Below are 15,000 nucleotides of genomic sequence, written 5' to 3' on the forward strand. Positions count from 1 at the left end.
CACCTAATGACTTCCATAAGTAGGATATTTAAAAAAAAAAAACTAGGGAGGTCAATGGGTGCCAGCAACCAGCATTCTTCAAAATATCTTCTTTTGTGTTCAACAGAGAAAGAAACTCAAACGGGGTGAGTAAATGATGACAATTTTTATTTTTGTGTGAGCCATACCTTTAATAACCAAGAATATCCTACTATGGAAGTCAATGAGTGCCAGCAACCAGCCTTCTTCAAAATATCTTCTTTTGTTCAGCTACATATTTTTTGTTAGCAATTGTTTATACCTTGTTCTTCTCCATCATGCCCTCAATCTGGTAGCTGACTCTGCCAGCGTAGTGGGCCACAGTGAAATGGGGCTCTTTGCTGAACTTGTCCCAGCTGATGTTGGCATTATCTGACAGCTCCTTCTCCAGACGCACACGAAACTTCTTTGCATCCGATGCTCTGTTCAGTCGACACTCCTGGAAGTCAGAGAGACAATAACGACAAAGAGTTAAAATAAAGTTAAAATAGTAAACAAAAATAAAGACATACGATAATTACATTTTTTTTAATATCTTTTGATTTCAAAATTTACTGATAAATTGCTAAATGAATAGTTGACAATATATTTGTTCATTTTATTTCATTGGATCTGACCTAGCCTACGTAACCATAGTTACGTTAGTATATACTGTATATTAACTAACATTAACAAATATCATACATTGGATGCTTGATTCTGATCGGCTGATGAACATTCTAAGATGTACCATTATTTTTATATTAGATAGATAGATAGATAGATAGATAGATAGATAGATAGATAGATAGATAGATAGATAGATAGATAGATAGATAGATAGATAGATAGATAGATAGATAGATAGATAGATAGATAGATAGATAGATAGATAGATAGATAAATAGATAGATAGATAGATAGATAGATAGATAGATAGATAGATAGATAGATAGACTGTAAATAGAATGATAGAAAGAACAATAGATAAAAAGAACGATGGATGGATGGATGGATAGCAGAACGATAGAAAGAAAGATAGACAGAACAATAGAATGAAAGAACAATATGTCGATACATATATAGAATGATAGAAAGAAAGAACAATAGGTAGATAGAATGATAGATAAAACAATGACAAATATAAGGATAAAACGACAGATAGAAGGATAGACAGAAGGATAGATAGCTAAAATGCTAGATGGATAGAAAGATAGACAAATAGATAGAACGATATATGGACAGATAAAAAGATAGAAGGATAGATGGAACAAGATGGATGGACGGACGGACGGACAGATATATATGGATGGATGGATGGATGGATGAATAGAACGATAGAATGATAGATAGCTAGAACGATAGATAGCTAGAACGATAGCTGGATAGAGAGATAGATAAGAGACAGAAGGATAGATATATAAAACAATAGAAAGTAAGAATGAAAGCACTACAGACAGACAGACAGACAGATAGACAGATAGATAGATAGATAGATAGATAGATAGATAGATAGATAGATAGATAGATAGATAGATAGATAGATAGATAGATAGATAGATATCCATATATTGTTCCATCTATCCATCCATCTATCTATCTATCTATCTATCTATCTATCTATCTATCTATCTATCTATCTATATCTATCTATCTATCTATCTATATCCATCTATATCTATCTATCTATATCTGTCTGTCCGTCCGTCCGTCCATCCATCTCGTTCCATCTATCCTTCTATCTTTTTATCTATCCATATATCGTTATGGATGGATGGATGGATGGATGGATGGATAGATAGATAGATAGATGGATAGATAGATGGATAGATGGATAGATGGATAGATAGATAGATAGATAGATAGATAGATAGATAGATAGATAGATAGATAGATAGATAGATAGATAGATAGATAGATAGATAGATAGATAGAAGGATAGATATATAAAACAACAGAAAGTAAGAATGAAAGCACTACAGACAGACAGACAAAAACCTGACAAATGTCTTAAAATACAACATCTGAACAGTGTGGGGACTGTTATACAAGTGGAATAATTGAATACTGTCCATTAAATTATTAGAAAATAATACAAACTCGATGTGTAAAGCATCACAATTTCAGGTGTGCATTACTTTTGCGATAATTTAGAGGGCAGCTATCAATTATCCCTGACTGAACAACAACTGTAACAAACATATATTGCACATTGTTAGTTGTTAAACATTAGTTGGTGTCTCATTTTCATAAAGCATTGCAGATAAAGCCATTGCATTCATGCAAAAAATAAAATAAAAATTGCATAACATTTATATTTATCCATGTCATTTATCCGAAAGTGTGCACAGACCTCATTGAGCAGAGAGATGATGCTGGAGGGACTGCCTTCAATCAGGTCCAGGCAGCCCTGGTTGTCTTGGTAACGAATGAAAGACCACTGCAGCCCCTCACTCACATACTCCTCCTGCTGGGCCTTCAGATAATGAGCCACGAAGTGCTGCTGTAGCTTCTCGTTAGCGTAATTAATACACAGCTGCTCCAGGTTATTCAGGAGGAAGCATTCGAAACCATACACATCCAGCAGACCTGTCGAAGACACGAGTCATGGTTGAGTTTTGTAAAAGTATTTTTATTTTTTATTTAAGTTATATGAAAAATAGAGTAGAAAGTAACACATTTAGAAATGTATAACAAAAGTAGGACTGCACAATGTATTGAAATAGTATTGTTATCCCGATCATAGTACTGTATATGGTTCCACTTACAATTTGTTTTTGCAGGAGTTCTGTTAAGCTGTTCACCATATCTTTTTTCCTTTCAATTTTAGGCCCATTTCAAAATAAAAGTCCCCATAAATGACAGAAATAATACACTCATTTAACAATGCTTAACATATAATATTATGCTTAACATAAAATATTGTAAAGTAAATAGAGAAATTAAAAATAACTTATTAATGTCTGTTTAAACATGCAATATCCATATCACAGAGAAGTGCAAAAAATAAAGCCCATTTTATGTGGTAAGCACTTGTGTGCTGCATGCATAGGTTGTCAATTCCAAATCTGACAAATCAGATGAGGCCTTTACTATCTTTAGCTCCACCTCACCAGTAGTAGGCGAGACTAAGGCTAGGAGATGAGAGAGGAAAATGAACACTGACGATCAAAATCAGAATTTCCTTCGAGGTTTTTAGTAATTTGTGGTGTTTTAAAGTCTAAATGTTTACACACTGACATTTATTTGAGATTTAATTAGCTCAGAGACATTTCTATTACATATTTATTTTAGTTTACTATGAAAAAAATTCCATAAATAAGCAGTTATCCATATTATGTGATTCATGTTTTTATTTTTCCCCGTTTATTTATGCTTTTGAATTGTATTATGGGAACTTGATCTTTTTTTCCAACAACTTTTATCCTTAGAAAGCTTTAAAAAGTGACTTTTATGAACATCTTTGATAGTTTGCAGTGCTATATTGTCTGGTTTGGTGTTGTATATTATGCCACAGAAACCTTGTAATAAACTGCAGCCCATTTTCTGGTATTTTACAGATTTACTTTGCTAGATATTATTTCTTATAAATTATATTATTACTGCTAAATGTCAATAAAAGTCACTTTATTAAACTGACGGGTTAAATTTTCAATGTTAAAAGTCGACAGAGCAGAGATCAGCATTCCATAAAGCAATTCACAACCGTAAATAAACAGGAAGCACACAAAATACAGAAACGGTTCATTTACAGATATTTTTACAGTGTATAATTATAACATGAATAAAAGACATTTAAAAACTGATGATAAAAGAGCTTTTGAAAGTTAGTTATATCATACAAATAATTGTTATCGCAACGACAACATTGCATATTTTCCCTGTATCGTGCAGCCCTGAACAAAAGTATGTAATAAAATAATATACATACCAATAAAGTTGCACCACATGGAACTGTCTGCAGACATGCTGTTGTTGATGAAAGTGACTAACCAGTCAAATAGCCTGTAAAACAATAATAAAAATATTCTAGTTTCTTTTGGCTAGAATAAGAAAAATTGATGCTTAATTATGATTAACATGAGTATTTGTATATATAATTATTCACCCTCCTGTTCTTTTCTTTTCTTTTTTTAAATATTTCCCAAATTACACAGATTCAGGAAATGTTCACAGTATGTCTGATAATATTTTTTCTTCTGGAGAAAGTCTTATTTGCTTTATTTCGGTTAGGATAAAAGCAGTTTTAATTTTTTTTACGGCCATTTTAAGGTCAATATTATTAGCCCCCTTAAGCAATATTTGTTTTGGATTGCCTACAGCAGGGATTTTTCACCTGTGGGCCACAGCGATCCTGCAGGTGTGCCACAAGGTAGCTTAAAATTAACTTAAAGATTACACTATAATTATTCGATTTCAATATTAAATGTCATATTAAAATGATAATAGTAATGGCATTTCCTGTTTACTGTGATTAAACAGGCTAATTTGGACTGTAAAAACATCCTCACTGTTAATTACAGACATAACTGTGGCTTAAACTTCCAACCGCTGCGTGTCAACTGGGACTGTTGAATAAAGCAAACAGTCATGCAAGTGTAAAGGTAACGATGATGAGAGTTATAATAACCAGCTCGCGCGTGCCTCACATCGGTGACTCGTACTGTATCAGAGTCGCACAAGTCTGTTGATTCACAAACTAGGCTATGCGCTTTCTCTTTGTGTGAACACTTTGAAATATCCGCATATTTGTCCAAATGAACATCCTGCAAGTGTTTTATAACTGACGCGGGTCCGTACAGGAGGATCTACTGTAGCAATACTCGATGGTGTTTCAGTAGTGAACAGCTGTTCCCTGATCCTGTCAGCGAACTCCAATAATGTCCAGCTACAAACCAAACCACCTTAAGATCAATGCGTTACAACAGATTTAGCGTTTTTTTTGTTGTTTTTTTTACAATGTTTTACGTTTAGGTTATGTTGTTTATTTGAATAGATATAGAACAATAGATGAATAGAAGTCTGTCTAATTCAAAGCATCAGCAGTTTTTTTGCCATCTCCTGAAGTCCTATCAGGTTCCTTTAGTGAAGAAAAGGCCCAAATACTCTTTGAACTTTGAACCTGTCAGTGCGTTTTTTTATTTATGAAAAAATAAAAAATTATATATATATATATATATATATATATATATATATATATATATATATATATATATATATATATATATATATATATATATGTTTTTTTAAAAATGGTGTACAAAATAAGGGAATAATTGAAGGCAAAATAAATGTTTTGCTTATAAATAAAGCTTTAAAATAACTATTTTCTCTAGATAATCAGTTTGGGCCTTCAAAAGATTTTTGGAGAAAAAGGTGGCCCTTGAAGTGAAAAAGGTTGAGAAACCATGGTCTACAGGACCAGCCACTGTTATACAAGGACTTGCTTAATTACCCTAACTTTACCCTAATTAACCTAGTTAATCCTTTAAATGTCACTAAGCTGTATAGAAGTGTCTTGAAGAGTATATAGTCAAATATTATTTACTGTCATCATTTTAAAGATAAAATAAATCAGTTATTAGAGAAGAGTTATTAAAACTATTATGATTAGAAATGTGTTAAAAAAATTCTGCTCTCCGATAAACAGAAATTGGGGGAAAAAATAAACAGGGGGGTGAATAATTCTGGCCTTACTGTTTAGACAATTAAAAACAATAAAGCAAATTTTGGGATTCGTTTTGTGCAAGAGTTGTACTTTACAATTACTCACTGTGCATAAATGACTTTAGCAAGACAGTCTCTGCGGATGCCACACTCGGACTGAGAGCAAGGTTTGAGGATGTTTTGTTTGCCAGCACGCAGAGTTCTCACTATCAGACACGACTGCAGCTCATCTAAAGAAACCTGCAGCAGATCCGCCGCTTTCTGCAGAAAACCTACAAACAACATGAAGAGAAAATAAGGGACTAAGCTGAAGAAAAATGTATGAATGAACATGAAGAGAGCAGTGACCAACACATACTGCTGCTCAGCATGCTGACATGGTTCAACTGGAAGTACAATGTTCTCACTGAGTAAGTTATATTTTTATATGATTTTTTAAAAGGATATTATTCTAGCAGAACACATCACTTTGATGAAATGTAATAGCAAAGACTTTGATGCAGTTGCTTATAAAATTAACAATTTTTAAATAGAATTAAATTTGAGAATTGATTATTCATCAAAGAATTTTTTATTGAGTTAAAAGAGCATAATTGGTGGCTCAGTGGTTAGCACTGTGGCCTCACAGCAAGAAGCTCGCTGGTTCGAGTCCCGCCTGGGCCAGTTTGCATTTCTGTGTGGAGTTTGCATGCTCTCACCGTGTTGGCGTGGGTTTCATGCGAGTGCTTCGGTTTTGCCCACAGTCCAAACACATGCGCTATAGGGGAATTGATGAACTAAATGAGCTGTAGTGTTTGAATGCATCAGTGAATGCGAGAGTTTCCCAGTACTGGGTTGCAGCTGAAAAGGAATCTGCTGCATAAAAACATATGCCAGAGTAGTTGGCGGTTCATTCTGCTGTAGGGACTAAGGGACTAAGTCAAAGGAAAATGAATGAATGAAAAACATAAATGCTTGATATGCCAGACATAGTGAAAGACTTTCCACTTTTCCTGTTAAACTTTAATAACAAGACAAAATAATATAATTATAAAAACTACAAAAATTTATGAACATTAAAAAAATGATAAATAGCATGAATTATTTATAATAATAATAACAACAATAACAATAGTAAATAAAAAATGAGCAAATATTATTATTATTATTTATAATAATAATAATAATAATAATAATAATAATAATAATAATAATAATAATAATAATAATAATAATAATAATAATAATAATAATATAACGTACAACCTACTGTTCAACTATGACATTATTATATTATTTTAGGTCATTTTTTTAAAGCTGTAAAAGGGACAAATGGCCAGCATATATTGTGAATTTTGTCTCTTTGCAATAAAAACATATTATCATTAATTAATTCATCATTCATTTTCTTGTCGGCTTAGTCCCTTTATTAATCTGGGGTCGTCACAGCGGAATGAACCGCCAACTTATCCAGCATATGTTTTACGCAGGGGATGTTCTTCCAGTGGCAACTCATCACTAGGAAACATCCATACACAGTCATTCACACTCATACGCTAAGGACAATTTAGTTTACCCAATTCACCTGTACTGCATGTCTTTGGACTTGTAGGGGAAACCGGAGCACCCGGAGGAAACCCACATGAACATGGGGAGAACCAGTGATCTTTTTGCTGTGAGGCGATCGTGCTACCCACTGTGCCACCGTGATGCCCATTATTATTATTATTATTATTACTTTAAAGTAGCATAAAAATAAAAATCAGCACAACTGTTAAAAAAACAACACTTATAATGATCAAAAATGTTTCTTGAGCATATTAAAATAATTTCTGAGGCGTCACGCTACACAGATGTTAAATGTTAAGCTTTAAAACCACAGGAAAAATTATATTTATTAACTTTAAAATATAAACAAGGAAGTATTTAAGAGATTGAAAGGAAGGAATGTGATGGGGACATTTCGCAACACAGAAAGGAACTTGCAATACTTACACAAGTACTGCGTCTCATCATGTCAAGAGTCATGCAACCTAATTCTTTGCCGTAACTTGCCTTTTAGATAAACACTACAGCAGAAACACATCACACCTTTGGATTGTCCACTGAGATCACATGGCTGAGCCTCTTCTGGTGCGGGACTGAAGTCCACATTCCCCAACTGCAGAAGACCTGCAAGAATCTTTTCAGAAAAACAACAATCACATCAGTTTCCTCTCAATAAATAGGAACAATCTGGTCTCTTTTGTTTCGTTTTTTGTTAGTGTGTAAAACAGCTACAATAAACCCTCACGCTCAGAATTTAACAAGTCATTTTATTTATGGCATAAACACACACGTTTCAGCTCTTCGATCTTATTCTCAGTCCATTATTTAAAGTGTTTCATTAATCAAACTGTCAAAAATTAAACAAAACAAATCTAAATTTAAAGATCAAATTACTAAAATGCAATCAGTAATAAGGGTGTCACAATTTCGATTTGAAATCGAAATCGATCGAAATGTATGCTCAATTTCGATTATCGAATCAAAAAATAGAATCGTCGATGCTGCCACGCCCCCAATGTCACGAGACAGATTCCGAAAAACAGGCTTGTCGAAGTGCTTGTTAAACTGTGCAGACGCAGGAGAACCGTCGACAGGGCTTAAACTTTCAGGGCCCGACAATATGTTTGGCATATATCCAGCAGTTGCGCTCGCATCTGCGCCAAATCAATCAGTCCTAGATCGCCTGAATGAGACGGTCTCTGCCCTATTGAGCGGATCGATTGTAGTGAGAAAACAAAACAATGCAACGAACTAACGACCCAGGCTATATCACAGTGTATCATGATCGTGTAATAGCCATATATACGGCTATATGAAGAGAGAATGATGAGCAGGGCGAGATGTCATTCTTACCGGTAAATGCGAAAGTGAAAGCATGCTGAAATATTACCGAGAGCTGTTTATCCAGCCTGATCTCGGTTTATCCGTTAGGACAATTGACCGAAGTTACTATCTGATCATTTTTTCATGTTTTAATCTTATAATATGTTGTGTTAGGCCAGTTGTTTTGTTCTTTCTTTCGAGCTGTCAGTGCGGAAATGATCAACATTAATCTGCTTCGCGATCTGATGCAGTCTCGGTTCATCTGCTATATATAACATATGTCTCTCTATAATTTAAGCCAAAAATGCAGAATTCTAGCCAACATTTCTTTAATAGATTGATTAATTCAATAGATATATTTTGGTAATTATGTGTGTATCTTGCCTTTATTCATTTACTGTATGATTTGTTTATGGGTAAAACAAAGACCACGCAGGTCAGGTAGTTTAAACGGTAGGCTACAAATAATTAATTGGTCATAAATTAATCGAAAATCGAATCGTGACTTAAGAATCAAAAATGTAATCGAATCGAGGATTTGGAGGATCGTGACACCCTTAATCAGTAACTAAAAACACAACTAATCGCTGACCAACATTGACAGCACTCATCTCCAAACACCACTGATGCTTTAATATAATATATAAATAATTTAATATAATATGCTTTAATAATATAATAATATACCTTGAATATCTGTGCCCGTTTCCCTTCATCAATGCCAAGGCTGATCATGGCTTCCACCGTCTCTTGCAAACAGTCTTCTGCTCAGACACGAACAGAAAGTCAAAAAATATTAGAGCTGCAGCTGCAATAAATCCAGTTAAGAAATCATTCTGCACTGATTCTGACATTTTCTCCAAATGCACTGCAATTCTCACTGGAATTGATTATGAGCTCCAGGCTAGTTTTTTAACAGCAGATTGTGCTCTGGGTTAGTTTATCAGCAGACTGCGCTCTAAGCTAACTTTTAACAGCAGAAGGTGCTCCAGGCTAGCCTTTAACTGCAAATGGAACTCTAGGTTAGTGTTTTTTGTACAATAGATGGCGGATTAGGCTGGTTTTTAACATCAGATGGCACTCTAGGCTAGTTTTTAAACAACAGACAGTGCTCTAGGCTAGTTTTTTAACAGCTGACAGCCTTCTAGGTTAGCTGTTAAATAGCTGAAGGCACTGTAGGCTAGTTATTAAACAGTTGATGGCGCCTTAGGCTAGCTGTCAAACAGCCAACGTCTTTCTGGGTTCGATTTTAAACAGCCGATGCCATTCTATGCCAAGTTTTAAACACCATATGGCACTTAAGGCTAGCTTTTAAACAGTCGACGGCGCTTTAGGCTAGCTGTTAAACAGTCGACGGCGCTTTAGGCTAGCTGTTAAACAGTCGACGGCGCTTTAGGCTAGCTGTTAAACAGTCGACGGCGCTTTAGGCTAGCTGTTAAACAGTCGACGGCGCTTTAGGCTTGCTGTTAAACAGCTGATGTTGTTCTAGGCTAGAATTTAAACAATCCACGGTGCTCTAACCTAGCTGTTAAACAGCCGATGCTGTTCTATATTAAGTTTTTAAACAGCCAATGGCGCTCTAACCTAGCTGTTAAACAGCCGATGCTGTTCTATATTAAGTTTTTAAACAGCCAATGGCACTCTAACCTAGCTGTTAAACAGCCGAAGGCGCTCTAGGCTAGTTTTGAAACAGCTGATGCTGTTCTATATTAACTTTTTAAACAGCCAATAACATTCTAGTCTAATTTTTAAAGTCGACGGCGCTCTAGGCTAGCTGTTAAACGGCTGATGTTGTTCTAGGTTAGTTTTTAAACAGCCAATGCTATTCTAAGCAAAGTTTTAAACCACATGGCGTTCTAGGGTAGTTTTTAAACAGCCGACGGTGCTCTAACCTAGCTGTTAAACAGCCAATGGCTCTCTAGGCTAGCTGTTAAACAGCCGACGTTGTTCTAGGCTAGTTTTTAAACAGCATACGGCGTTTTAGGCTAGTTTTTAAAACAGCCGAAGGCGCTCGAGGCTAGCTGTTAAACAGCCGACGGTGCTCTAGGTTCGTTTTTAAACAGCCAATGGCATTCTAGTCTAGTTTTTAAACAGTCGACGGCACTGTAGACTAGTTGTTAGACAGCCAATGCCATTCTATGCTAAGTTTTAAACACTAAATGGCATTCTAGGCTAGTTTTTAAACAGCTGATGCTGTTCTATATTACGTTTTTAAACAGCCAATGACATTCTAGTCTAATTTTTAAACAGTTGACGGCGCTCTAGACTAGCTGTTAAACACCTGATGTTGTTCTAGATTAGTTTTTAAATAGCCGATGCTATTCTATGCTAAGTTTTGAACACCATATGTCGTTCTAGGCTAGTTGTTAAACAGCCGATGTCGTTCTAGGCTAGTTTTTAAACAGCTGATGCTGTTCTATATTACGTTTTTAAACAGCCGATGGCATTCTAGTCTAGTTTTTAAACAGTCGACAGCACTCTAGGCTAGTTGTTAAACAGCCGATGTCGTTCTAGGCTAGTTTTTAAACAGCCGACGGTGCTCTAACCTAGCTGTTAAACAGCCAACGGCGCTTTAGGCTAGCTGTTAAACAGCCCACGTTGTTTTAGGCTAGTTTTTAACAGCTGATGTTGTTCCAGGCTAGTTTTTAAACAGCCGATGGCGCTCGAGGCTAGCTGTTAAACAGCCGATGGCGCTCTAGATTAATTTTTAAACAGCCGATGGCATTCTAGTCTAGTTTTTAAACAGTCGACAGCGCTCTGGGCTAGTTGTTAAACAGCCGATGTCGTTCTAGGCTAGTTGTTAAACAGCCGATGTCGTTCTAGGCTAGTTGTTAAACAGCCGATGTCGTTCTAGGCTAGTTTTTAAACAGCCGACGGTGCTCTAACCTAGCTGTTAAACAGCCAACGGTGCTTTATGCTAGCTGTTAAACAGCCCACGTTGTTTTAGGCTAGTTTTTAACAGCTGATACTGTTCCAGGCTAGTTTTTAAACAGCCGATGGCACTCGAGGCTAGCTGTTAAACAGCCGAAGGCACTCGAGGCTAGCTGTTAAACAGCCGACGGCGCTCGAGGCTAGCTGTTAAACAGCCGACGGCACTCGAGGCTAGCTGTTAAACAGTCGACGGCGCTCGAGGCTAGCTGTTAAACAGCCGACGGCGCTCGAGGCTAGCTGTTAAACAGCCGACGGCGCTCGAGGCTAGCTGTTAAACAGCCGACGGCGCTCGAGGCTAGCTGTTAAACAGCCGACGGCGCTCGAGGCTAGCTGTTAAATAGCCGACGGCGCTCTAGATTTATTTTTAAACAGCCGATGGCATTGTAGTCTAGTTTTTAAACAGTCGACAGCGCTCTAGGCTAGCTGTTAAACAGCCGATGCCATTCTATGCTAAGTTTTAAACAACATATGGCATTCTAGGCTAGTTTTTAAACAGCCGACGGTGCTCTAACCTAGCTGTTAAACAGCCAACGTTGTTTAAGGCCAGTTTTTTAACAGCCGATGTTGTTCTTAGCTAGTTTTTTAATAGCTGACGTTGTTCTAGGCTAGTTTTTAAACAGCATATGGCACTTTAGGCTATTTTTTAAACAGCCAATAGGGCTCGAGGCTAGCTGTTAAACAGCCAACGGCGCTCTAGGTTCGTTTTTAAACAGCCGATGGCATTCTAGTCTAGTTTTTAAACAGTCGACAGCGCTCTAGGCTAGCTGTTAAACAGCCGATGCCATTCTATGCTAAGTTTTAAACAACATATGGCATTCTAGGCTAGTTTTTAAACAGCCGACGGTGCTCTAACCTAGCTGTTAAACAGCCAACGTTGTTTAAGGCCAGTTTTTTAACAGCCGATGTTGTTCTTAGCTAGTTTTTTAATAGCTGACGTTGTTCTAGGCTAGTTTTTAAACAGCATATGGCACTTTAGGCTAGTTTTTAAACAGCCAATAGGGCTCGAGGCTAGCTGTTAAACAGCCAACGGCGCTCTAGGTTCGTTTTTAAACAGCCGATGGCATTCTAGTCTAGTTTTTAAACAGTCGATGGCGCTCTAGGCTAGCTGTTAAACAGCCGATGTTGCTCTAGGTTTGTTTTTTTAACAGCTGATGTCGTTTTAGTCTAGTTTTATAACAGCATACGGTGCTCTAAGCTAGTTTAACACCAGATGGCACTCTAGGCTAATGTTTTACAACTGATGGCACAATAATTTCTCAATTCATCCCCACAGCTCCAATATAAATGTCCTTACATTTCTCCAAATACTGACTTGCATGCTTTAAAATATTAATTCTTGGAAGTATGACACTTGCCTTCTAAGGTTTTCTCTGCATGTGGCAGCCAAACAAAGTCTTGCTCCAGAGGCAGCATCCATTCCAGTCTCTGTTGCTCTGTGGCTCCCTTCATCATCTTTAAATGAAAGAAACAAACAGTCAGACAACAAATCATAACACATGTGCAATCTTTGCAAATAAAATCGACTGCTGGACACATTTGAATGTTTGCAGATGCATGTGGCAGATTCTACACAACCTGACAAAAATCTTGTTGCGAATCCAAGTTTTAGGAACAACAAATATCATTCAAGATTATTTGATATCAAAATTGTCTTAAATGAAAGGCAATGACCTCTAGATGACGCTTATTTGACTAAAATAAAATATGATCATGCCTTGATTTTGAATGATTTCATTAGGACAGTAAAGTCTGACTCTGCTTAGACAAAAGTCTCGTCACTGAACAGAAATAATGTCCAGTATAGAATATAAAGTCCTGCTGCAGTGGAGACAGAATGAATATTGTGTCTGACTCCATCATGAGCTTGGAGGACTGCATCCATACATCTCTGACATGACTCAAATCACTGATTAATAAAGTCATCTGGAATGAAGAAGAAAGCGTTCCTGCAGGACTCCCAGAGTTCATCAAGACCCTTTGGATTCATTTTCAATGCCTCCTCCTTCATCTTACCCCAGACATGCTCAATAATGTTTATGTCTGGTGACTGGGCTGGCCAATCATGGAGCAGCTTGATCTTCTTTGCTTTCAGGAGCTTTGATGTGGAGGCTGAAGTATGAGAAGCAGCGCTATCCTGCTGGAGAATTGTCCCTCTCCTGTGGTTTGTAATGTAATGGGCAGCACAAATGTCTTGATACCTCAGGCTGTTGATGTTGATCATCCACTCTGCAGATCTCTCGCACACCCCAATACTGAATGTAACCCCAAACCATGATTTCTCCTTCACCAAACTTGACTGATTTCTGTGAGCTTCTGGGGTCCATGTGGGTTCAGTAGGTCTTCTGCAGTATTTGTGATGATTGGGATGCAGCTCCACAGATGATTTATCAGGAAAAATCTACCTTCTGCCACTTTTCCAAATGATCAACTAGAAGTCAAGTTATTATTCGTTGCTCTTACAACTGGGATTGATGACAAGGCTTTTGTCAGGTAGAGTTGCAAGTACATTTTGCAAACTTCAAATATTCATTCATAAAGCACATTTAAAAACAACCAAAGTTGACTAAAGTGCTATTAAATGCATAAAAATGCATATGCTATAAATTCCATTATACTAAGAAAACATATTTAAAATATACTTAAATAAATCAATTAGACTCCCATATCTAAAAATGTGTTGAATTTAAATTTTGAAGTGGAGAGCGATGACACCAGTTTTAAAAAATATATATAGATAATATGATCAAGATATCTCTAAAAACAATGTTTCTATGTGTATTTAGTAGGGATGTAACGGTATCAGAATTTCGCGGTACGGTAATACCTCGGTATGAATGTCACGGTACGGTATTTATTGAATCATTTACAGGAAAAAACAAAACTTATGAAAATACTCCAAAAAAGTGCCAAAAGTGTCAATGACATACAAATTAGCCATCTATCTGTAAGCTTTGAAACAGGAACTTCAATTTTAATAAAAAAAAATTATTAAACCATGTAAAAAAATAAAGTTTCAATTTAGTATTGTTGAAAACTCATCACATTCAACATTTAATCACACTCAGCCCATCTACCCAGATCAGAGCTCTGCTAGTCGAACTTCTCATCAAGCATCTCCCGCTGGATCTAATCTCACTATATTTATTAAACGGGATATTTCATTTATCTTGTTGTCTTTATCTAACGACATATTCCCTGACTTTGGGCATTGGAATCTATTACTTGTTCTCAGGTAACGTGTTTTGGCTGAGCGCAAAGATAAGTTAATGATTAATGTAACCACGTACATTCTGTATATTGACTGATCGCCTTTATTTCCTATAATGTAAAAACTTATTGTATGTTATACTTTTAAAATGGCCATTATCGATTCTTAAAACTGATACTCAGCAAAAGAGAGGCTGTGTTTCGTATTTTCACTGAAATTGAAAGGAGGCAGTGTTTTTATCGGCTCCGTTTTGTTATAAATACCCACACAGTGATGACGCTCATGCAGCACGGCGCCTCAACATTTCTGCTGTCTAAGTTGCTAATATTAAAATGAAAATAGGCAGT

At 36.3% G+C, this 15,000-nt stretch overlaps 1 protein-coding gene and 1 long non-coding RNA gene across 4 annotated transcripts in view; one reads left to right on the plus strand and one right to left on the minus strand.

Annotated features, from left to right (window-relative positions):
* Positions 1 to 15,000, plus strand: part of LOC147843792 (uncharacterized) — a 1,319,745-nt gene that overhangs the window by 1,089,354 nt on the left and 215,391 nt on the right. The window lies entirely within an intron of this gene.
* The window catches only part of myo19 (myosin XIX), a 58,316-nt gene that overhangs the window by 20,180 nt on the left and 23,136 nt on the right, over positions 1 to 15,000 (minus strand). For 2 of the 3 annotated variants that reach the window (XR_015490716.1, XM_087253151.1), the window contains exons 8-14: positions 12,801 to 12,897; positions 9,202 to 9,278; positions 7,735 to 7,825; positions 5,771 to 5,936; positions 3,929 to 4,002; positions 2,351 to 2,586; positions 281 to 457 (exon numbers count right to left, since the gene is read on the minus strand). Coding sequence is in view for 1 of the 3 variants with exons in the window: in XM_087253151.1 (XP_087109277.1) it covers positions 281 to 457; positions 2,351 to 2,586; positions 3,929 to 4,002; positions 5,771 to 5,936; positions 7,735 to 7,825; positions 9,202 to 9,278; positions 12,801 to 12,897 (918 nt within the window). In the remaining 2 variants the exon portion in view is untranslated. Of the gene's footprint in view, positions 1 to 69; positions 458 to 2,350; positions 2,587 to 3,928; positions 4,003 to 5,770; positions 5,937 to 7,734; positions 7,826 to 9,201; positions 9,279 to 12,800; positions 12,898 to 15,000 lie in introns of all 3 variants that reach the window. The other variant, XR_015490717.1, reaches the window with a different exon arrangement.

This window comes from Danio rerio, chromosome 5 (assembly GCF_052040795.2).
Source record: "Danio rerio strain M-AB ecotype USA chromosome 5, GRCz13ab, whole genome shotgun sequence".
Taxonomy (NCBI): Eukaryota; Metazoa; Chordata; class Actinopteri; order Cypriniformes; family Danionidae; genus Danio; species Danio rerio.